A 23,895-nucleotide genomic window follows, 5' to 3' on the forward strand; every position below is an offset into this window, starting at 1 on the left:
AGTCTGAATCTTTAACGCTATCATCATCATCTCCAAATGATTTATCTGACATCATATCAGTGGCGAATGTAGATTTCAAATCTGTGATGATTGTATCTGTCAGGGCATTGACACTGGTTGTAGCAGTTTCATTAGCCATAACTGGCACAAATGTCTCGGTTTCTATATTAAATAAAGCGAAAGTTGACTAAGATTCATTCACCTAGATAATATACCTATAAGATTTTACCATCAAACTCCCTAGGACGAGTTGAAGTTCGTAGGTTCTCCACAGAGCAGCTTGGAATTAACACCATTTCACGTTTATGGACAACAAACTCATAAGATACTACTCGTACATTTATATAACTATAAACCGAAAATATTATTTCTTTCTAACGTGAAAGATCTGCTTTTTATTATTATTTATAAAAATATCTTTGTTTTCTTAAGAATTTTATACTGGTATACCAATAATTCAATCCATCCAAGTGTACAAATTGTTTAAATTATAAATTTACTTTACATAAAAGTTTGCATGAACGGCCTTATAATTCATTTACTTAGATGCTTTGTAATAATTGAATCTCTGTGCATTAAATGCCAAATATAATAGGTACGAGTATAAGCTGTCCTATAAGCTTAAACAAACATTTATAAAAATTAGTTCAAAGATGCAGATAAGCAAAATACTTATATTAATTCAATTTTATCTTTAACATAGTTTGTATGATTTAACAATTTAATAACTATTCCAAAAAAGAAGTAATTGTTAATGTATAATTTAATAGTCACAACGTTTGGTTAAGTTTATAAAATACATTTTATTAATAATTTTCCACAGCTAAATCCTTATCTTAGGGCGAGTTTTTCAGTGCAGGGTTAGAGTTAAACTCGAGTTAACTAACCAAAGTTGTAGTTAAAGGTATTAAACGAAATCATATAAGTGTCGAAGGTAATTATGATTTATCATCAGATCATACTCCAGTAATTTTATCACTGAGCGAAACAGAAATAATAGAAAAAAGTAATCCCAAGCTCGTGAATAACAGAACAAACTGGAACGAATTCAGAGACAAACTTGAAAATTTTATAAACCTAAGATCCCCTATGCAAACAATTGAACAAATTGATCATGAAGTAGAACAATTTATTGCTGATGTGCAGCAGGCTGCAGAAGAAAGTACTCCAACTATTTCGAATGCGAGAGAAAAAGAAATAAAATATCCTATCGAAATAAAGGAGTTGATATTGGAAAAAAGAAGAGCTAGAAGAAAATGGCAATCCACGAGATTCCCAGATGATAAGGTAGTTTTTAACCGTCTTAACAACGAATTAAAAAAAAGAATCTGTGAGTTTAAAAATGATTCACTAAGTAGATTCCTGAAAAGTCTGACGACGGATGCTTCTACAGAATACTCCTTATGGAAAGCAACTAAGCGTCTAAAAAGACCTCAGACACAAAACCCGCCGATAAAATCTCAAGATGGTAAATGGATCGGAAACCCGAAACAAAAGGCTGATCTCTTTGCTGAACATCTCGCGAATGTTTTCAAGCCATTCCCAGCAAGCACAGCTACAGATCCCTTACAGTTTGTTGACAGAAACGACGAATGTGAAATACCTTTTGTCACGCTCAAAGAAGTAAGAAGCATGTGTCAACATAAGCTGTCAAACAAAAAATCACCAGGGTACGATCTTATAACTGCTCAGGTTCTGAAAGAAATGCCTCTTATAGCCTTCAAGAAACTCCAATTTATAATAAACGCATGCCTTAAACTAAGATATGTGCCACATCATTGGAAAATTGCGGAAGTCATTGTTATACCTAAACAAGGTAAGCCACCAACAGAAGTTACATCTTACAGACCAATATCGCTTATACCAATCATGGCAAAAGTTTTTGAAAAACTGCTACTTAAAAGGCTTAACAAAATAATTGAAGAAAGAAGACTAATTCCGAGCCATCAGTTTGGATTTAGAAATAAACATTCCACGATAGACCAAGTGCATCGAATTACGGATGTTGTGGAAAAGGCACTTGAAGAAAAACAAGTATGCTCGTCTGTATTCTTAGATGTTGCTCAAGCTTTTGACAAGGTTTGGCACTTGGGACTTGAGTACAAACTGCATAGGGACTTCCCCAGGCAGTACTACGAAATACTGAAATCCTATATTACGAACCGACTCTTTAGAGTACGGTACGACCAAAATTACTCGGAACTTAAGAAAATTGAAGCCGGTGTACCACAAGGAAGTGTCCTAGGACCAACCCTGTATCTGTTATATACAAGGGATATTCCAGTGGACATCAACGCTATCATGGCCACCTTTGCTGATGATACTGCAATATTGGTGCCAGATAAATCCGTTACGAAGGCTACACAAAAATTGCAAAATGCAGTCGATAAAGTTAGTGATTGGACGCACAAATGGCGTATCAAATTAAACGAAACAAAATCGACGCATATAAACTTTACAAACAAAAACATAAACAATGTTCCAATTTTTATAAACAGTACAGAAGTACCTTACTCCAATACCGCCAAATACCTTGGAATGAATTTGGATGCAAAGCTTAAATGGAAAGAACACATCAAAAAGAAAAGAGAAGAACTAAACTTGAAGTACAGACAAATGTACTGGTTAATAGGAAAGAACTCTGACCTTTCTATCCAGAACAAACTAATGTTATATAAGCAAGTATTGAAACCCGTTTGGACATATGGCATCCAACTATGGGGCTGTACAAAGAAAACAAATGCTGAACCCATCCAAAAATTCCAAAGCAAGGTCCTTCGTGGAATAATAAATGCCCCTTGGTATATAAGAAATAGCGATCTACATCGTGACCTTCAAATTGAAATGGTTACAGAAGTGGTTAAGAAACACGCTGTATCACACAATAAGCGGCTGCAAAGTCATACTAACTCTGAAATGGAGACCGTATTAAATGTACGAGACAATGTTCGGAGATTAAGAAGAACCAAGCCTCATGAGCTGATGGGCTAAAAGCAACGGGAAAGTGTTATAACCTTAAACTTCCCCCAATGCGATTTTAAAAATTAAGAAATAAAAATCATTTGTCGATCTTTCATAGATTGGTCCTGATTCACCGGTGGTTTTAGTGCGGTAAGAGTCCCACACTACTCGGTACCGATTCTTACCGAGTGTCTTTTGAAGATTTCCATCGGATATAAAAAAAAAAAAAAAAAAAAAAAAAAAAAAAAAAAAAAACTAACCAAAGTGGCTTAATTGTACTTAAAATTGTCTTCCTTATCAAAAAACTGAAATTTTAAGTTTTTTTTTAAAACGGCTTAGTTACACATAAGCCAAAACAAAATTAGATGAAAAAAGAATATGTACTTAAGACGCTTTAACAAATGCAAATTTTTAAATATGCTGAAATTAGGCCGTTTTTACAATCCTGAAAGTGACCTCTAGATGAAATAGAAACAATCTGAAGACACAGAAATGTAGATAATTTTTTATTTTATTTAAATGTTAAAAAAATCATTTTTGGCTTAAGTCGACTTAAGCCACTTTACCTTGTGAGCATAGAGATAATATTTTTTAATTTCAAAATAATCCGAAAAGCACATTTTTACCAACATTTAGTAATGTTTTTTTTTAAGTTTTTATTTACAGTATAATAGTTGTCAATTTAGTTTTTTCTCAAAATTTTAACGAATGTTGAAATGATAAGATAAAATTAGTTAGATGCCATAATCTCAACATTTTGCAATTACACAATTGGTAAAAATTTGAGACAAATCGAATTGACAGTTCAAAAACTTATGAAAAAACTTCAAGCAAATTTCAACTAATACAAAATATTGTTTTCGACACTCAGAAAAATAAAAAATAAATGTCAGTTTTTCCACATAAATTTAAATTAGGAGAAAAAGTACGCGAAATTGGTAAAAATTAATGTTCGACTCTCGATATCTTGTGAATAAATGATGGTATTGACTTCCAAATGGTACGATTATAAAAATTCAAAATTTATTTGTTTATACACAACTTTCAAGAAATGCAACTAAAATTGGTAAAAATTAGTTTTCGCCTAATAATCTCGTAAATATATTGTTGGTTATCTTTAGTTAATTTAAGAAAAAGTCAACTGACAACTTTTTTAACAAAACGCGAAAACCTACAAACGATGTAAAACTGATAAGAAATGGGTTTTAACAGAAGTATTATGAAAACAAAGAAAAATATTTACTTAACATTTTTTATCTCAAACAAAAAATTGTCATGAATATAGCAAAACATCGACAGATGGGATAAAAAGTTATCAGCGTGAGTTGCATCCCTTTTTTTAATATAACTTGAGAGCTTGGAAATAAAGGTTTTAGGCAAATTGGCGATATAATTTGTTCGTATTTTTATAAGATTAAAAACAACAGGTCAAAAATCAGAAAATCGAATTTTCTCAAAACGAATTGATAGATTTGTATTTAATTTTGTTCAATAAAAAGCAACGCTCTAACGATTTTTGATTTTTTTTATTAAGGTTTTTTTGAGAAATGAAATTTTTAACGACAAAATTATTTTAATGAAGTTGTCAATTGAATATTTTTAATAAATTAAGTAAAAGGTAACAACAATATTATGTACAATGATGAAATAAATTTGATTAAGATATTGTATTTGGTTTTGTGTCTGAGATATTTAAGGTAAAAAACGGTTTTACCAGTTTGTTGGTAGCTTTTTCTGAACCGACTTTATTTTTTATTCAAAAAATTGCGATTTGATTTTTCTAAGAAAATTACCTTCTGAACAAAAACATTTTGAAACTATTTTTACTTTATTTATTCTCGAGATGTTCGTGTAGCATTTGTTATATACATACTCGTAAATATAGATGTTTACTTTTTATTATATTTTTAAATTCCTATAGTAAGTTATTATTATGGGTCCGATTTGTCAAATTGAAAATGTTGACATTTCTTGACGTTTCAAGGTTCCTAGAGTCGAAATAAAAGATTTTTAGAAAGATGTCTGTGCGTGCGTGTGTACGTACATTCGTTCGATACGTTTTTTCGTTGTCCATAGCCCAGGATCCAGAAGAGATATATATTTTGTTATACATATAATAATGCATAAAGATGCAGAAAGGGTTCTCAATGAAATTGCGTGGGTGGTTTTTTTTTACAGTTTAAAAAAAGGTGAACATTTTGGTTCAAAATAAATATGTCACGAACCAATGACGCTAAGGACTTAAATTAAATGTTATATTATGTATAGTATAGTAACGTGATACCAAAGCAACAGAAAAAGATCTAACTTTTTTTTTATAAATCAAGAAAACTGAAAAAATGTGTCACCTCGAAAATTTTACGAATAAAAAATGGTTTCATCTCCAAAACAATTTTGTTTAACAAAAAACAAAAACATCTGGTAAAATTTTGAGAAAAATCAAATTGGCAATTATTTTTATAAAATATAAAAACTTAAAAAAATATTACTCAAACTTGGTAAAACTTGATTTTCGAGAGAAATATCTTTTAAACAATTTGAGATTATGGCTTCCAACTAATTTAAGCTTATTGTTTTCAACATTCGAAAATTTTTTAGAAAAATCGAATAGATAGTTTTCTTACAAAAAATATAAATTTAAAAAAAATTAATAAAAGTTGGGAAAAATTGATTTTCGACTCATATATCTTTTCGTAACTTTCAAATATTGGCTTTAATCTACTTTTATCTTTTAAAAAATATTGTCAACATTCAGTATAATTTTGAAAATAATCAAATTGACATTTTTTTTACTAAAAATTAAAAACCTAAGCAAAATTTAACAAAAGTAGGTGAAATTGATTTTTGACTCCTCAAATATCTTTTCAAAAATTTGAAATTATGACTTCCAACTAATTTTTACTTATAAGAAAAAATTTTTTTTTAGAAAAATCGCATTGACGTTTTTTTTTACAAAAAATAAAAACATTAAAAAAAATTAACAAAAGTTTGGTGAAAATTGATTTTCAACTCAAATATCTTTTAAAAAATTTTAGATATTGGCTTTAAACAAGTTTTATCTTTTAAAAAATATTGTAAAATTTTGAGAAAAAAAATTGACAGTTTTTTTTACAAAAAATAAGAACCTAAAAATAACTAAAACTTTATAAAAATTAACTTTCGAATCAAAAAGACTTTCAAAATTTAAAAATAATGTCTTCAAACTTTTTTATTTCACAGAAAATATTGTTTTCGATATTCAGTAGTTATTTTTTAAATCCAACTGTCCGTTTTTTCATAAAAAAAATTAAATCTACAAGAAATAGTACGCAAATTTGGTAAAAATTGATGATCGGTTCTTGATATCTCTGAAATTAATTTCATTCATCCAATTTGTAAAAATTTAAGAAATTCTACTAAAATTGGTTAAGAAAAATGTTTCGACTAAAAATCTATTTAACAAAACTAGATGTTCAAACTAAACTATTTCTTTATATAAAAAATATTGTTGGTATTTTTAAAATTGTAAGAATAATTCAACTAACAACTTTTTTAACCCACCACGAAAACCTACAAACTTTTAAGCAAGACAAATCGACAGACGGGATGGGAAGTTATCAGTGTGGGTCGCATCCCAGCCTCTTATTATTTTTGGTTTGACCAGTCGTGCAAACCGTATCTTGTAATGGTAAACTGTCTGTTAATTAATTAAAGTTAATTAAGTCACTCATTCTGTCTATAAATACGAATTGGTGCCTGCTGTTTGCAGACCTGGGCTCTCATTCGGCTAAGAAATTAAAGGTATCATTTATTGCAACTTCTCAATTTTGTTTAACTTGCGTGGAATTGATCATGCCTCTTTTAACTTATTAGTTACAACCTAGAAGGTTTCTTCAAGTATCGGTGTTGTGTGTTACTTTTCAATTTGATTGTTTAAAAGACTTCAAGTTATCTATCTTATAGACTTATTTATTTATTTATTTATTTATCAAAAAATAACTTACAAAAATAAATTTATAAAATTATTTATATTGAAGACATCAGGGCGGCAAGACCATAGATGTCGTATTTAATTTGTTTTTTTTTTTTTTATGTAAAAGTATTAATATGTAATTTATGAAAAAAATTAAAATCGAAAAGAAAAATATGATGTAATGTTATGTTATTTATTTACACAAAAAAATATAACTAATATTAAAGTTCAAATATCTTTAAATTTGTTGTGTAGGGTTGTTGTTGATTTTATGCGTTGATAAGTATTAATGTCAGATGGGTTTAGTATTTCACCCATCTGTTTCTGCTTGTCTTCCAATGGGATGGTATTTTTGATTAGACGAGAAATCGGACATTCTGCAAAAATATGCCAGATTGAGAGAACTTCTTTACAATTTTCGCACTCCTCTGGGGGATCGTTTGTGAAGAAGTGGCGACTCGTAAACAAAGTTTTTCCAACTCTGATCCGAAATAGAGAAATACATTCTTCTCTGGTTAGGTTTTTGTTGTATGGAGTTCTGAGGTGTGTTGAGTGGTGTTTACGAAGAAAGTTCTCCTCTTTTAGCCAAGAGCTTTTGAGATCTTCTTGCTCATTAGCCATGAACATTTTGCGGATAAGCTGAGATATAGGTGGCAGTTCTTTTAAATATGGATGGTTAGTGGCGTCTTTTGCTGCAGTATCTGCTAGCTCATTTCCTCTTATACCAGCGTGGCCTGGTATCCAAGCTAGGGTTATGTTGGTTTTGTCAAATAGGATGCTCCGGATGTAATTAAGAGTGGAGCAGTTGTTAGTTGCACTTTTGATTCCGGTAAGGATACTTAAGCTGTCAGTGAGTATCAATGTCCTTTCTGTCCATGTTTTTGCCACGGACAGTGCTTTCAATATTGCTGTTAATTCTGCTAGATAGCTTCCAGCCGCGTCTGGAAGGAGTCCTTGAAAAGTGAGGATTTCTTCGTGGTTCCCTTTGAGCTCGATGACGGCGTATGTTGAGATTTTATTCCTATAGGATCCATCTGTGTACAAAATTCTCACTGGTTTGATGTTTTCGATAAGCTCACGGTGAAGCATAAGGAAGTGTTCATTTGGAGTGTTTTCTTTCCTGTGACTAGAGAGGCTGGTGTCGATTGGCAGTAAGTGTCTTTTCCATGGAGGGGGGGACGAATAGTTGAGCTTCAAAGACGTTTCTAAAGGCATACTTCCATGAGCTGAGACAAGGCTTAATATTTTACTAAGGGAAGATATTGAATTCTTCCTGTTTTGTTTTGGTCTGTGTTGAACTTCTTGTGAAGCAGAATAAAGAGGGTGATTTATGTCTGTAAGTGCTTTACTTATTAAATTAATTGCTCGTTTTTGTCCTAGCCTATTAATTGTTTTATAGCCAGCTTCTATTCTGAGAGCTTCAATTGGAGTTGTTTTAAGTGCTCCTGTAGCAGTTCGGTAGCACTCATTTATGGCTGTATCAATGCTTTCCAGGTTCTTTTTAGCTGTCCACATAAAAATAGTGAGTCCATGCTGGAGAGTTCCTTCAACTAAGGCTTTGGCTATTTTTAGGGCCGTTTCTAGATGGGGACCTTTCCGGCGGGAACATATCATTCTCAGAGCATTGTTTCGTTTCTTTAGTTGGTTGATGGTGTTTTTTATATGGAGATCCCATTTCAGATTACTATTGAAAGTAACTCCTAAGACTCTGAGTTCTTTTTTGATGTTGACTGTGGAGTTACGAATCGTAAGAGGAGTAATAGAACATTTTTTTTTCCGACAAAGGTGAAGCGCTTCTGTTTTGCTAGGTGGAACTTTCGCACCGGTTTCTTGTGTCCAAGCATAGATTATAGAATCTGCAGATTTCAAAATTTCGTTTACCTTTGATGGGTCACCAGAGGCTACTATGAAGATATTATCTACATATAGACCAACGAAATCTAGACCGTGTTTTGGTAGTGTAAGCTCTCTAATGAGTGCTTCAATATAGGCATTATATAGATACACAGACAAGGGAGATCCTTGTGGAGTTCCGTTTTCCAATTTTAACTTTTTTGAAGTAAAGCCGTTGACATCAACACAAAAAGTTCTTCCAGATAAAAATGATATAATAACCTTTAACATTTGCTTGGGGACTCCCCATTTGTGTAATTGTTCGATGATGGGAAATGTGGTAACGCGGTCAAAAGCTTTCTCGAGGTCAGATGACATGACTACACTGTGCTTACAAGATGAGAGGTTATCTGATAGTTTATGTTCAATTAGGTGGATTAAGGATTGAACTCCTCTGTTAGGTCTAAAAGCATGTTGTTCATTACTTACAGTTTCAGTAATACAGTAATACAGAGAGAACAGGGAGAAGAGAAATCGGTCGATACCCTTCTATGTGGTGATAATTCTGGGAGCTCTTGGGAATCGGCTTGAGTATAGCTTTCTTCCAATCGTGAGGAAAGATACCAGTCCGAAGAATGTTGCTATATAAAGCGCAGATTCGGTTTTTAAGGTTATCGGCAGCTGATTTAACCATATTATATGTGATTTTATCATCTCCAGGAGAAGTTCCGTTAAGTGTTTGTAATGTCGTGTCAAACTCTATCCTGGAAATATCATCTGCGAGGTGTGAGTACAAGTTTTCTTGATGAGGGAGGTCATTTAAGTTAAATGTCAGTTTCTTCCTAATAACGTTGTCCGGGAAGGTTTTATTTTCACTATAGCTTGCCCATGTCTTTGAGAACGTATTGGCTATTTTTTCTGGATCGTTTTCTAATGAGCCATCTAGAAAAATATATGGGAAGTTTTGAACTGAATTCGATGATCGCAAAGATTTTATTCTATTCCATAGTGTTTTTGAGTCTAAAGCCGGATCCATGGTATTCACGAAGTTTTCCCACGATGATCTTTTTGCTTTAATAGATTCGTGTTTAACTTTGGCACAAGCCTTCCGATATGCTATACAATTAACGGATGTGGGGTATCTACGCGCATTTTTCCAGGCTACATTTTTTGTTTTAACTAAAGTCTGAATATATGAATTAAACCATACTGGATTTTTTTTAGGAGTGTCTTGTTTTTGTCTAGTTGTTGGCATTGATTTCGAGGCAGCACTTCTTAAGGTTTTTTTGATTTTGGCTGCTTCTTGGTTGGTGTTGTTAGATGTAGGGTTAGTTGCGCATAGAGAATGTGTTGAAGAGACAAAAAGGTTCCAGTTAGCCTGACTTTCTTTGAATCTTACAGATCGTTTATTCAACAGTTTTCTTTCTTGGGTGCGTATCATTATTGGAATATGGTCTCTATTTTCCGCATAAGGAAGTACCTCCCATTGAAGAAGTGGAGCTAAATCTTCAGATGCAAATGTTACATCAACAGCAGAGAAGGTGTTTCTTGTATTAAATAGAGTAGGTGAACCATCGTTTAAGACCACCAGGCCTTTATCATTAGCAAAGTTTTCAAAAAGAGTACCTAACCTGTTGGTTATGTTAGAACCCCAAATTGTGTTTTTGGCATTTAAATCTCCTAAGATCAAATGATGATTGTTTTTATCACATCGGATGTCATCAAGAATTTCACTTGTAATATAAACATCGTGCTCTCTATAAATATTTGTTAGCTTAATTGGTATTTTTGCAGGAATTTCTATTGAATGGTAGAGAAGATTTGTAGATGAAATGGTGTGGGAGGTGACAGGTATACTAGTTTTAACTAAGAACCCTACGCCTGATTTCGAGTAGTCATAGCCTTTATTATGATGAAATGGTTTGTAGTTCTTAATTTTAAACATGTATGAATTTGATGCAATGAAGTGTGTTTCCTGTAGTGCTATGATGTGTGGATTGTATTTTGCGATTAATCGTTCTAGAGTATGTTTGTTATTAGTATAGCCTTGGATGTTCCATTGGAGGATAATGAAATCATTATCCAACAGAGTCATTATTGTTTTTTAAAGTTTTTAGTTGAGTGAGTATAGTTTTTTGAGTTAGTTTGGTTGGTGAGTGGGAGTGAGTTGTATGTAATTTCTTTTGCAGAAGTAGAGTTAGTATGCGAGTTATCGGAGTCAGAAATATCACACATTTCTGTGTCAGATAGCGATGACAGTTGTGTTTCTTCTGTAGGAGTATTGTGTATGTAATTTTCGGAATGAGTAGGAATGGGAGTGATGAGAGATTTGTCAACTGAGCTCAGCTCTTCCATAAGAGAGTGATGCTGCAGGTTTGAGGATTGAGTTGTGGGATTATTGTTGATTTCGGTTTCGATGAGAGAGAGCTTAGATTGTGTTAGATTTCGGACGTTATTTAAATCGTGAGTGGTTTCGATTGTACTTGGTTGTGATTTTATTGAGGTAGGAGCGGGATTTGAAGATTGGAGAATGTTTGAGAGAATTTTCTCGTTTTCAATTCTCTTTTTTATTATCTCTGCCATTGAAGGCTTCGAACTATTTCTTTTTTTAGGTGGTGGTAGCTGATGAAGATTAGGATTATCATTATAAATTTGCCAAGCGTCGCGAACAGTACAACGACGATCCGCTTTGATTTTGTTGACGGACTTGTACCTGAGGAAGGCAGGGCAGGAGGGATCATATGAAGTGTGATTTTCGTCGTTGCAATTAATGCAGAAAATACGAACACATTTATCATGAGGTGGAGGGAGACAGCAATCTTTGCAAATCACCGAATTTGTGCATCGGTTTTTGGTGTGGCCAAGCTTTTGACAACTGACACAACGCATTGGATTTTGTATATATTCCTCGACCTTGCAGTTCAACCAACCTATTTTAACTTCATTTGGACGGCGAATTTGATCGAAAGTGAGGATAGCTGCTCCGGTTGCAACTAATAAATCATTTTCTTTTTTCATCATTTTTCGGACCTCGATAACCTTGAATTTTTTTAGTTCTTCGAGTAATTCCTCTTCGGTTATATTTTTGATGTGCATGGAATAAATTCTACCCTGAACAGAATTAAGGCTAATGTGATTTGTCACTTTGACTGGGATTGAGTCGATAAGTTTGCATTTAATGAATTTATCAGCTGTTGCAACATTAAGTACTTTTAGTAGCAAGTCACCTGACCTCATTGACTTAACCTCCAATATATCTTGGGAAATGTGCTCTAATCCGCGATTGATTCGAATAGGATTGTAGGTAGATAATTTACGCAATTGATCGCCTTCTTTTTCTAAACCAGTGATGACGATGTATCGAGGCACATTATCATCGTTTTGAATTACCGGTAGATTAGGGAAATCATCACCATTATATTTTCTTTTGTGTTTTTTGTTCCGGTTTAAAATTACCTCTGATTCGAGGATTTTAAACCGGTTATGATTGGGGGGATCCGTCCCCCCGTCCATAATAGAAATTTATGTGTGAGTTTTATAGAATATGTATATTCTTTTCTTAAATATTTAAAATTCACTCACCGCAGATGGTAATAAATTGAGTGGAAAAATAATTAAAGTCTTTAAGAGTAAATCACAGCTCACACAGTATAAACTCACGTCTGTTCACGGCGTTTGCCAGCTTAGGACTGTGACTTATAGACTTAATTTTTGTTTGTCAAGTAGTGCTATCTTATTGCGCCCGGTTTTTGTCCATGCTGTCAGACTGTGGGCTTGTTTTTCCACTCATATGTGGTCTAGAATCAAAAACAGAAAGTTCAGAGACATTTTTACTTGCGACATATAGGAACTATATTGCAAGTTTTGCATTCGTGCAAAATTTCGAACTCGAGATTTTAATCAAACATCATATTACGCTGGTAGAGAAGTCGAAAAAAGTGGGTCCTGCGATTCCGTCCGGTCGGTTTTGTCTGTTTGTCCACGCTCCTACGGTCAAAAAACGAAGATTCGAATTTTCTCAAAAACGAACCGATAGATTTTTTTTAATTTTCTCTAAAATTTTATTTTTTAACTTGGCTTCTTTTAAAAAGAAAAACATATTTTTGTATTGCTCAGGAAAGGTACCACTCATAGAACCGTTATTTTGTTTTTTAATTTTAACAGGAACTTATGAACTGATTTCAATAATTTTTTTTTCCGAATTAGCTCTTATATTGCCTTAAGGATATTTGATTATCAAAAACAAATTTTTTATTGTTTGGATTGGAAAAAAAATATTGAATTTTTATTTTTCAAAATTCTATATCTCAGAAACGGGTCAACATTTTTTTACGAAATTCAAATTTAATGCGTATTTTTTGAATCACTAATTAACTGCATACCAAAAATATTTTTAGAACAAAATCGAAAAATTTTATATATAAAAAATTAATTTAAAAAAAAAACCGCTCTACCGATTTTCGAAAAAAAAATAGCATTTAAATTTTTGAAGACAAACTTATTTTTTGGGTAAAATTTTGAATCTTAAAATAGTTTCTTTTTTTAAATTATTTTAACTGTGCGTGAGCCCGAAAGAGCGCATTATTTTGACAAAATTGTAAATACATTACTATCTTTTATCCAAATTAATGCATTTGGTACACATTTATCTATTTTTATAACTAGGTATAACTATTGTAAATACCAACGATGGCCGTCTAGCGCCCCTGCATCGGATTAACGGATATGATATGTTTAATCAACAATCTATTTTAAAGTGTCTATCATGAAGTATCATCTTGGTACCTTTGTATATGTGATTTTAAAATGTTATTCTTTACGAATAAGTTTGTTTCAAACATATTTTACTTGCCTTCGCCTATATAAAAGAATAAGAGAATACATGTTCTTCCTCTTTCCTATCTTCAGATAATTTATTTTCCATCCCGGTCGAACTAGTTGAATACACAAACAATTGTTTTCGTTAAGTATGCTTTCAAGTATTTTTCATTTCCGGGATGAGTTATCCAAGGATGAGTTGTGTCTTGGGATGAATTAAATGGCATTTATATCTTTGAAGACAAACTTATTTTACAGGTATATTTTTAAATATTATATAGTTACTTTTTTAAACAGACTCTTTGCATACAGGAGCAATTTCGTGCGACCTAGTCGTGCGTTTAATTTAACAACGCAACAACGCGAGAAGTTTCTCGTTTTGCGCTGGAAAGGACGCTATTTGCTGGGGAGTAGTTACGGTAAATGTTGATTTTTGTGGAGTACTTGGTGTCTTGTTCATTTCAATGTCATCAAACCAACTAGAACAACCAGGCTTAGGGGATGATATTGTTGTAATGGAGGTTGCAAGAGGAATGACTTAATGACAGTTTGGTTCTTTTAATATTTAGCTGTGCTCTGTGACAATTGCTAAAATCTGGGATTAAACAATGGGCTGCTGCGGCTGCTAATTATTAGATGTTAGAGTTGCAGTCGTCATAGTTGCAATTAATCTTTTACTGATAAAGCAACTATCACTGCCCCGACTGAAAGCTATTATGCGGCACTGCGTCACGCGCAGTAACGATCCTAATTTTTCCAATGGTTCCCGATATATGATGGGTACCCCGTCTTGCCCGCCACCCGTCTTACGCCCCTCTCCCCTAGTATTATGTTTTTTTTTTAAACCGTAACTTACCAGATGTCAAAACCTCTGTTCTAAATATTTTAACTGATAATAAATAAAAATGATAACGTAATAAATCACTACTAAAAATTTGTAAAATTTGATTTTCGGCTCAAATATCTTTGCAAATATTGGTGTAAAATTTTAAACAAGTGTTTAACAATCTCCTAGTTAGCAATTTCTTAAAGGACTCCAAAAATGTTGACCGTTTCTTTTCGTCATTCTTACTAGTAAATTGCTTATCACCTTTTATTAAAAAATGGGCATCCAAACATGTCTAAAAGGTGACAGTGACGAATGCAAAAAAAGTAGGAGAAAATCTTTCGCTTTCTTAAAACTATATAGAAAAACAAATAGCGCAGTTTTTAAATCACTGTATTTACAATCAAACCAAGAATACAAAAGGTTATACAATCTCAGAAAAAAACTTTATTTAAAAAACACTGCTTCTATGCTCGTTGAATGCAAGGACTCGAAATCTTTTTGGAAGACAGTACAAGTGTTGAGTGGGCGGAATAGGAGGGTATTGCTCACAATAGATGAAAATCTACTTGCTAATTATTTTGAAACTCTACTTCTGCCTGACCCTAATCTAAACACAATGAGCTTTGCATTCCCTAATGTCATTATTCCTGAACTGGATTCCAATCTTACAATGGTTGAACTATTAGCTGCTTTAAAAAAAAAATGAAAAATAACAAAGCACCTGGATCTGATGGGATCCCAGTAGAGTTTTATAAACATGCTACTCCTGAGTTTTTGGAATATCTGTTAGAATTTTTCAATAGAATATTCATTGATGAGACAGTGCCTGAAAATTTTCGTCTGTCTCGAATTACAGCCATTTTTAAGAAAGGTAACCGTGATTTGCCAGAGAACTATAGAGGAATTGCTGTGCTTAACTCATTACGAAAAGTGTTTACACAAATACTCTATACTAGACTTACGACCTGGTTAGAAGATAATAACATAATAAGTTGCTTTCAAGCTGGTTTTCGAGCCAACCTTTCAGCTATTGATCAAATTTTTGTACTCAGCACCACTGCTAGGCGATTTATTGATAAAAAACAGAACTTGTATGCCTTTTTCGTTGATTTAAAAGCGGCTTTTGACACTACTTACTCTATAAGCTCTCAGCAATTGGCCTATCTACTAAATTTATCAGAGTCTACGAAAAAATTCTCGAAAACACGATGGCATCTGTTCAGAATGGTGGAAAAGTATCTAGAGAATTTAGTTGTGAAGCAGGTGTCCCTCAAGGATGTGTTCTAAGCCCTATCATGTTTGCACTGTATATGAACGATGTCGAAAACAGTATACCTGGGGGAGTTCAGTTCGGGGATATTACACTTAAAGTCTTGTTTTATGCAGACGATTTAGTGATTTTATCAGACAGTCCGCTTACTCTACAGCTCCAGATAAACAAGCTGAAACAGTTTTGTGATCTATGGGATTTTAAAATAAATACCACCAAATCCAAAATAATGGTTTTTAGATCTCGAAATAGATCAACTGGCTATGGGCGGAATTGGACTCTAGATGGTGAGATAATTGTGGTTGTTAATGAATTTAAGTATCTTGGGTATACAATGACATATAATCTTAAAATTCAAACCTTTATAAAAGAAAAAACAACCGCTGCAAAAATTGCAATAAATACAATGTGGTCCCAGTTCTTCGCAAATAAACTCGTAGATCCAATCTCAAAATTCAAAAGCCTTCAATGCCAGCGTGAATACTTGTTTTTGCTATGGTAATGAAGTATATGGTTTCGAACAGTTGGAGGAAATGGAAAATATACAGAGGTATTTTTTCAAGCGAATTTTAGGTTACCTATTAACACTCCTAATTATGCTATCCACCTAGAGCCAGGCTTACCTCAAATTTTCTTGAAAAACTTAAAGGCTAACGCCGATTTTATGATCAGAGTTATGAAGCGATCTGACCAAAACTTGCAAAAAAGACTCCTTAAAATTTGTTTAAGTTGTTTATATAGTCCGGTCAAAAATTGGTATGATCTTGCTGTAGCACATAACCTTTCAATATCATTGCAAGTGGACAATGTGGAAGCAATAAAAAATGCATTATATGAATGTATCTCTGTTATAGATGACTCGATGTATAGGCTTTGTGTTGCGAGAGGGACTGCATCAACATCCAGGAATATATACAGACAACTTAATCTGAAACTTGGTGAAAGAAACTATTTTAGAGAAGAGTTTACAATTTCTGAAATGAGCTTGATCTTCAAGATAAGAACGGAAATGCTCGATTTGAATTATAGACCACATAGAACAGACTTCAACCCTGTGTGCTCCCTTTGCAACCTTGGTCAAAACGAAGATGTTTTGCATTTTTTAGCACTTTGTCCAATATTACGCTATGTATCACATGCACGAAAATATCGAAACGAGTGTTTGAGTTTGTTTTGAGTTGTAAGACGATGTTAATGTGATTGTATCTTCTCCTTTCTTTTTTGTTTTTAACCAAATTAAAAGTCCTTAAAATTAAAAAAATTAAATTAAAAATAAACTTGAGAAATATACAGTTCTTTTCCTATTTTTGTTTGCTTTTTTTCTCACTTACAAACCATTATCTGTTTTAGCTAAACTAAAAGCCCATTACCAATATTTTTCTTTATTTTTCCTTAATTTTTTTGTTTGGACTAAACTAAAAGTCACATTATGAAAATAATAATAAAAAAAAAAATTGTTTTCTTTAATATTTATATTTATATTTACATTTTCTTTTTTTTTTAACTATGAAACTTATTTTGTGAAATATTCTCTCTTTTTACTTGTATTTTTTTTTTGGTTGTTTATTTAATTAGTTTTTTTCCCGGCAGACGGCTTATAAAGCCATGCTTTGTATATCTTTTATCAAGAAATATTGTACTTATAAGAAAATTGAAAAAATAAAGAACTTATCTATCTATTCATCTATCTAAATCGTTTAAAATTAGGTAAATACCTTTTAAGCTTAGTAACTTGCTAAAAATGACATAAAAATTTTACTCAATCGTTTTTAATTTAGGGCCATTATTTTTAACATTTAGTAAAATTTTGTAGAAAAATCTAACGTTTAATTTTCAATTGGCAACTTTTTTTACAAAACACGAAAACCTAAAAAACAACAAAAAACTGACAAAAAATGGGATTCGACATAAGTATTAGGAGAAGAAAGATATTGGCTTCAATTTATGTATCTTTGAGATTTTAAGTCGAAAACTAATTCTTAGCTTTAAGGAATCGAAAAGACTTGAATTTTTAAACTCTAAAATATATTGATTACTCTATACTAGTAAAAAGGTACAAAGGTATATTTAAAGTGTATCTTATTTTGAACTTTTGTGTAAGTGGTTTAAACTTTCAATCAGTTTGCAAATTAGTTTAATTTTGTTTTAAACTCAATTACAAATATTTTAACTGATAATTGAGTTAACTCATTTATAATTTAATTACATAAAAACAGTAGTTAGAAAGGTACATTTATACAGATGCTAATATATAGCAGCATACGATGTAAAGGAATTTATAACTTTAAAACTATGTATTTATTTTTAGCTTTATCCAGAAGAAGAAAAACGTTCCAAAGTGATGGGTATAATTTTGGGTAGCATTGCGCTTGGAGTTCTATTGGGCTACCCTTTTGGAAGTATTCTCTATGATTTGGTGGGAAAGTCATCGCCGTTTATTATTCTTTCAACATTAATTTTTCTTAATTTAGGTAAGAAACTTATTCGACTTTTCATTAGAGAACTTTACATTTAAATTAACTTATTTTTATTTAAAGGAATGCAATTGCTGACAATGGACCTTTCGGTTCAACCAGAGGTATTAAAATTATCCTTTATAATTTATTTGGAAGCTTTTCAAATATTTGGCGGTATGTTCTTTAGGTGACAATTGGAACTGGTTATCCAAAATGGCGCCCAATTTTCGGAAACAAAATGATACTAGCCATTGTAATAGCCATTTTGGTATCGACATCTTCAATGGCTATCTTAGAACCATGTCTACCTATTTGGCTGATGGAACACTTAAAGCCATATAAATGGCAACTTGGAACTGTATTCATTCCAGATTCTGTGGGATATTTTATTGGAACCAATTTTTTCGGAACGGTTGCGTATAATTTTGGTCAAATAAGAGTTTCCTGTTTATCGTTGTTATTGGTTGGAATAGCTTCAATTTTGGTGAGTTCTTTGTGTATTCTTAATCATTATAACATCATTTCTTTTCATTGAAGATCCCTAGCGCTACAACAGTTCCTCAATTGCTGCTTCCCCATTTTTGCCTCGGTCTTGGAATCGGAATAATTGATGCAGCTCTAGTTCCACTCTTAGCTTCGTTTGTTGATTTGAGCTTAGGTGATGACCAAGTTGTGGCAAAAGATTCAATGTCAAGCTATGGAACAGTTTATGCCATTCAACAGACTTCTGTAAGCCTCGCTTATTGCTTGGGTAAGTAACCATACAATTTTTGCATGGTTCAAATGGAACTTATATAGTGTTTCTAATATTTTAAGCTCCATTACTTGGTGGAGAATTGGTGCAAGCCATGGGTTTCACCTGGTTAATGCGATTAATGGGACTTTGCAATGTTATATATGGACCAATTTTAGTATTGCTGTATAGTAAATATAATCCAAAGGTATACTGTTTACGTATAACTTAGATACAAAAATAATAATTTTAAATAACTTTGTTTGCATAGTTTGCAGCTGAAAAAGATAATCAAATGTTACTCGATACGTCTGGGAGTGGTCCAGGTTCTCACTATAAAAAGCTTTATAATGCAGTGGAATAGAAGATTCTTAGTCAGATATTTAAAAAGGATCATTTGTTATAAATACGTGTTGTGGTATAAATTTTTGAATGTTTTTAACTTTATTGTTTTGTTTAAGATAAATATACTTAATATTAATAATATTGTGTTTAATATGATTTTTCTATAGTTTTTTTTTCGTTAATTTTACAGATTATAAGCATTGTTCTATTGAAAAAAAAAAAACAGTTGTATTAACCCCCCCCCCTAAAAAAACTGCCTATTTTAAATAACTGCCTATTTTACTTTACAATTATCTCTAAAACTAGCAATGAATTAATGATAAATTATTCAACATTGCAGCAGTATTGCAGAGTTTCAAACGTTTTAGTTATAGACATTAGACAATGGTCACACATGATTCTTAGAGCTCAAAATAGATTCTTGTTGCATAGACATATGAAAACGACTATGAAAATAAATAAATGGCTGAGATATATCATACAAAAAAACAATTATACAAAATAAGAAAAAGTGTCGGAGACAAAACGTAGCCCTGTGGCACACCAGCGTTTATTTTGTTGATATCAAATTTGAACATGTCTAATACTTTTTGGTAAACTATAACTGTTAGTTTTACTTTTCTGTGAGATTAACCATACTATTTCCGCTGGACCTATTGCAAGATATATCTTAAGCTATAAATTACATGACCTTCGAACGAAGGGACGTAAGTGCGATTGGACGATAGTAAGAGAGGAAAGATGATTTACCCTTTTAAGAGGTCTGAAGAGTAAATCAGATCAAAAAGCGTATGTAGTTTTTTTTTACTTACTTACTTAGGGTGGCGCTAAAGTCCTGTGTGAGCTAGCGGTAACAAATTTCTCCATCTAGCTAGATGTTTTCAGTTGCCCACTACAACCTGATTCGCGGTCTTCCTCTACTACCCCGTACTGTGGGCGTTTATTCGAATATTTTCCGGACCGGAGCATTGGTATCCATGCGCTCTACGTGACCCACTGGTTGGACTGAGTTTGCAACAATTTACAGCCCGTACAGCGCGTTGTTCCACCTTCTCCTCCACTCACCTTCTATGTATAATGTATATGGGACGACCCAAAGTGCTTTCATCCGCTTTTGTCATAGTCCATGCTTCTGCACCCTATAGCAGAACGGTGATGATGAAGGTCTAATATAGATACACTGGTCGCTCGAGAGAGGGCTTTATACTCAATTGCTTTCTTAGCCCAAAGAAACAGCGGCTAACAAGAGTTATTCTTCTGTGTTTATAGCGGAGCCTAGGTAAGCAAAGTCCTTAACTACCTCAAAGTTACGTGGATGGTGACGTTTTGACCGAGACGTCGTTGTTGTAGGCTCTTTCTTGACAACATGTTCTTTATTTTGCCGCTAAATCCATTTTTGCCAGCTCTACCTCAATACTCACCAAAGCCCCATTACATCACGCTGAGTTCCTCCGATTATGCCAATGTCATCAGCATACGCCAGTAATTGGACAGACTTTTGAAAGATAGCGCCTCTATTGTTGACGTGGAAGCTGTGCATTATTCTTTGAGGGACGAAGTTAAAGAAATCGAATGACGGCGCATAAAAAAGAAAAAAAAAATCGGGTGTCGCAACAATCCATGAAGAACCAGGGCCTTTGTCAATTCCTCGCAAGAGGCAGTACCCGTTAAAAAACTTTAGATGGCACAGTCAGGGATCGATCCCAAGACCTCTGGCATGGGTACTACTGAATGACAGCGCATCACCTTATCTAAAACCCTTTTTGACATCGAAAACTCCTGTTCACTTGCTTCCAGCTTTTATGGAGCCGCGAGAATTATCCATGGTAGTCCTGCACTAACGGACCACTTTGGCAGGGATGCCAATACCAGACATGGCTCGTTTCTGTCATTTGCAGCCTTGGAATCGATGAAGAGAATGTGGGTGTCGATTTGATGTTCTTGGTTTTTTTGTCCAGGATCTGCCGTAATGTGAATATTTGATCGACTATGGACTTTTCTGGTCTAATACCACACTGATGAGGACCTATAAGGTTGTTGACAATGTGCCTTAGACGTTTACATATTACGGCAGAGAAGATTGTGCAAGCTATGGTACGAAGACCAATGCATCTATAGTTTGCGCAGTTTAGAGGGTCTAGTTTCTTTAGTATCGGGCAAACAATACAGATGTTCCATTCATCGGGCATGATTTTTTTCGACCATATCTTAAAGATAAGTTGGTGCATTTTCATAACCAAATTATCTCCACCTGATTTGAAGAGCTCGCCATTTAAGCCATCTGCTCCAGAAGCTTTATTAGACTTCAGCTTAGATATGTCAATCATTACTTCGTCTAGGTCGGGAATACGGTAATACTTTCCGCGTTCCGCTGTTCGTAGTCGCCGTTCTAATCTAACTAGAGATTTTTTGTTGGTGGCTGCTTGAAACCCAGCACGTCAGAAGCGGCTTCTCTGTTGCAGCTTGGCAATATTGACACTTTTTCTCAAAACAGTGTGTTGGCTGCAGAAATACTATCCCGGGCAACGAATTTACGAATGTTAAGATCTTTTAGTAGTGTTACAAATGTATGAGTGTGAAAAAAGATTCATCTTAATAATCCGATGAATTGTCAATTATAGATATCCCTTTGACAACCGTACATCAAGAATTTTAACTGTTTTACCCAACTCTACTTTAAGCCCTATTTAAAAATTATAAACCTTAAAACCATTGTGTACTGGTACCTTTTTTAAAGCGCTTCCTTCTTCTTATTTTTTTATTTAAACATTTGAAGTGAAGTCAAAAACCTCCTTTAATGTCGGAAAATATATTGAAATAAAGTTTTTTTCCTTAATTAAAGCTATAAAGCTAAAGTTACATCATGGCTGAAACACATACACGCTTCAGCTTCGGCTTCGTCTGCGTTACGTTAGGCCTGCTTCGAGGTTGCTTTGAACGATATTTCTATTATTTCATCCCTCCAAAGAGCAAATATTTTGTTTGTTGACATTTTTTTACAGCTGATGAGCTGTCAGACAAAGCAAATGTTCAGATAATTGAACTAGAGCTTCCGTTAGGAGTCACATTACGTTCTTTTCCTTACGATTGTCAAACGAAACGTGAGGTCGAAGCTTCATTGTGATAGCATGCATTGAATTCCTATGGTTGAACTCGTAAACGTCAGGCGAAGCCGAAGCTGAAGCGTGTATGTGTTTCAGCCATCACTACTATAAAGAAAATTATTTTTAGCTCACAAAATATGTAAGTCATAAATAAATTATGATTTTGCTTTAATTCTCTTAAGTCAAATGAAATCTATCTAAACAAATTAAAAAAAAAAGTGTCAAAATTAAGGAATGAATACAAAATCAAGGGGTAATCCTTCGTTTTGTGTAGCCATGTCAATATCATTCAAAACTTATTATCATTCTTCTTAACTCAGGCCCCGGCCCCGGTGCTTATAAACTTCCTCCTAATGTTGGATTTGCTAATCATGATGTTCGCAAGCTACGAAAACCGCAATATTCATTTGGAAGTCAATTTCAACAATCATATCAAACAGACGGTCCAGGTCCTGCTGCTTATAATATTAATAAATTAACAAAATATGGGAAAGATGGAACACCTCACTTTACTATTAGGCCAAAAACTTACGTGAAAGGTTGATTTTATATTTATAAATTTTAAGTCTAGAGATTATTTATATATAAATGTGTTTTCCAGCGGCTTGTAAAAGTCCTGGTCCCGGTTCTAATGAAGTTCATACGAAACCATTTTGGAATGGACCAAGAGCTCCAGCATTTAGCATACAATCAAAGCATTATGCTATTTCCGAGAAGGTCGAGTCACCATCTTCAAATACGTACTATGTTCAAGATCAAGTCATAAAACCGAAACCTCCTATTTATAGCTTGTAACTATATTTCATAATCTTTTCATATTCTAAAGGACATTAATATGATAAATTATTCTTTAGGGGCAAACTTCTCCCAAAAAAACTCTCCGTTGATTCCCCTGGCCCAGCAACCTATGGACGAGTAGATTTGAATGTGAAACTTAAAAAATATCCAGCTTTTTCAATGACAGGACGCAATATTTACTCTTTCAAGCCATGTGGAACAGCTTCGACTAAATATGATTTGTCGTACTACCATCCAGGACCAACTAGACCCGCCTACTCTTTTGGAAACAGACATTCGGATTATGCTCCACCGATGATATTGCCATGTGATAATCTGTACTAGAACAAAATTGGATTAAAGTTCTTTCAAATTGGAGGAACATATTGAATGACTTTGAACTTACTTAGAACCCTGTTGTCTTAAGCAAGTTTAAAAATGTGTTCTACATTTAAGCCATTGATATGTTTCTTTGTTTGGAAGAACTGCTTAAAAATTGTCCCTTAAAATATTTAGAGCTGCCTTCTGTTTCATATATCACCAGTTTTTTAGAATATTCTAAATTTTGTGTTTCAACAGTCTTTTTGGTGCACATGTTTCTTTGAAGGTTGCAATAATTTGATCAGTAGATAATTTTGAATAGAAAGTGTCAGCAAATATTCCATTGATTGATATTTTGCCACCTCCATAGAACCTCGGCTAACGCAAACCTTAAAAATTTGACCAAAAAAAAAACATTAGAAATTCAATATAAATAAAAAAAATAGGAAAAAATGTAAAATGTATAATAGATTTATCAACTATTGTAGAAATAAAT

General features: G+C 33.2%; 2 protein-coding genes across 2 annotated transcripts in view; both read left to right on the plus strand.

The window, feature by feature from the left end:
- The window catches only part of LOC129941144 (synaptic vesicular amine transporter), a 36,074-nt gene extending 16,738 nt beyond the window's left edge, over positions 1–19,336 (plus strand). The window contains exons 4-9 of the mRNA XM_056049704.1: positions 17,972–18,134; positions 18,201–18,241; positions 18,307–18,603; positions 18,657–18,870; positions 18,936–19,060; positions 19,124–19,336. Coding sequence (XP_055905679.1) covers positions 17,972–18,134; positions 18,201–18,241; positions 18,307–18,603; positions 18,657–18,870; positions 18,936–19,060; positions 19,124–19,216 — 933 coding nt within the window. The 3' untranslated portion in view covers positions 19,217–19,336. The remainder of the gene's footprint in view (positions 1–17,971; positions 18,135–18,200; positions 18,242–18,306; positions 18,604–18,656; positions 18,871–18,935; positions 19,061–19,123) is intronic.
- Positions 19,337–22,413: 3,077 nt separating this feature from the next.
- Positions 22,414–23,863, plus strand: LOC129941782 (outer dense fiber protein 3B-like). Its single transcript, XM_056050506.1, has 4 exons — positions 22,414–22,554; positions 22,622–22,840; positions 22,903–23,092; positions 23,156–23,863. The coding sequence occupies exons 1-4, from the start codon at positions 22,536–22,538 to the stop codon at positions 23,421–23,423; spliced, it is 696 nt and encodes a 231-aa protein (XP_055906481.1). The 5' UTR covers positions 22,414–22,535; the 3' UTR covers positions 23,424–23,863.
- The last annotated feature ends 32 nt before the right edge of the window (positions 23,864–23,895 follow it).

This window comes from Eupeodes corollae, chromosome 1, assembly GCF_945859685.1.
Source record: "Eupeodes corollae chromosome 1, idEupCoro1.1, whole genome shotgun sequence".
NCBI lineage: Eukaryota > Metazoa > Arthropoda > Insecta > Diptera > Syrphidae > Eupeodes > Eupeodes corollae.

What these genes read in the sequence shown, in the direction of transcription:
- LOC129941782 (XM_056050506.1), top strand. An exon ending in GCCAAAAACTTACGTGAAAG is followed by an intron (nt 22,841 to 22,902) that starts GTTGATTTTATA and finishes TGTGTTTTCCAG; the next exon opens with CGGCTTGTAAAAGTCCTGGT. An exon ending in AAACCTCCTATTTATAGCTT is followed by an intron (nt 23,093 to 23,155) that starts GTAACTATATTT and finishes ATTATTCTTTAG; the next exon opens with GGGCAAACTTCTCCCAAAAA.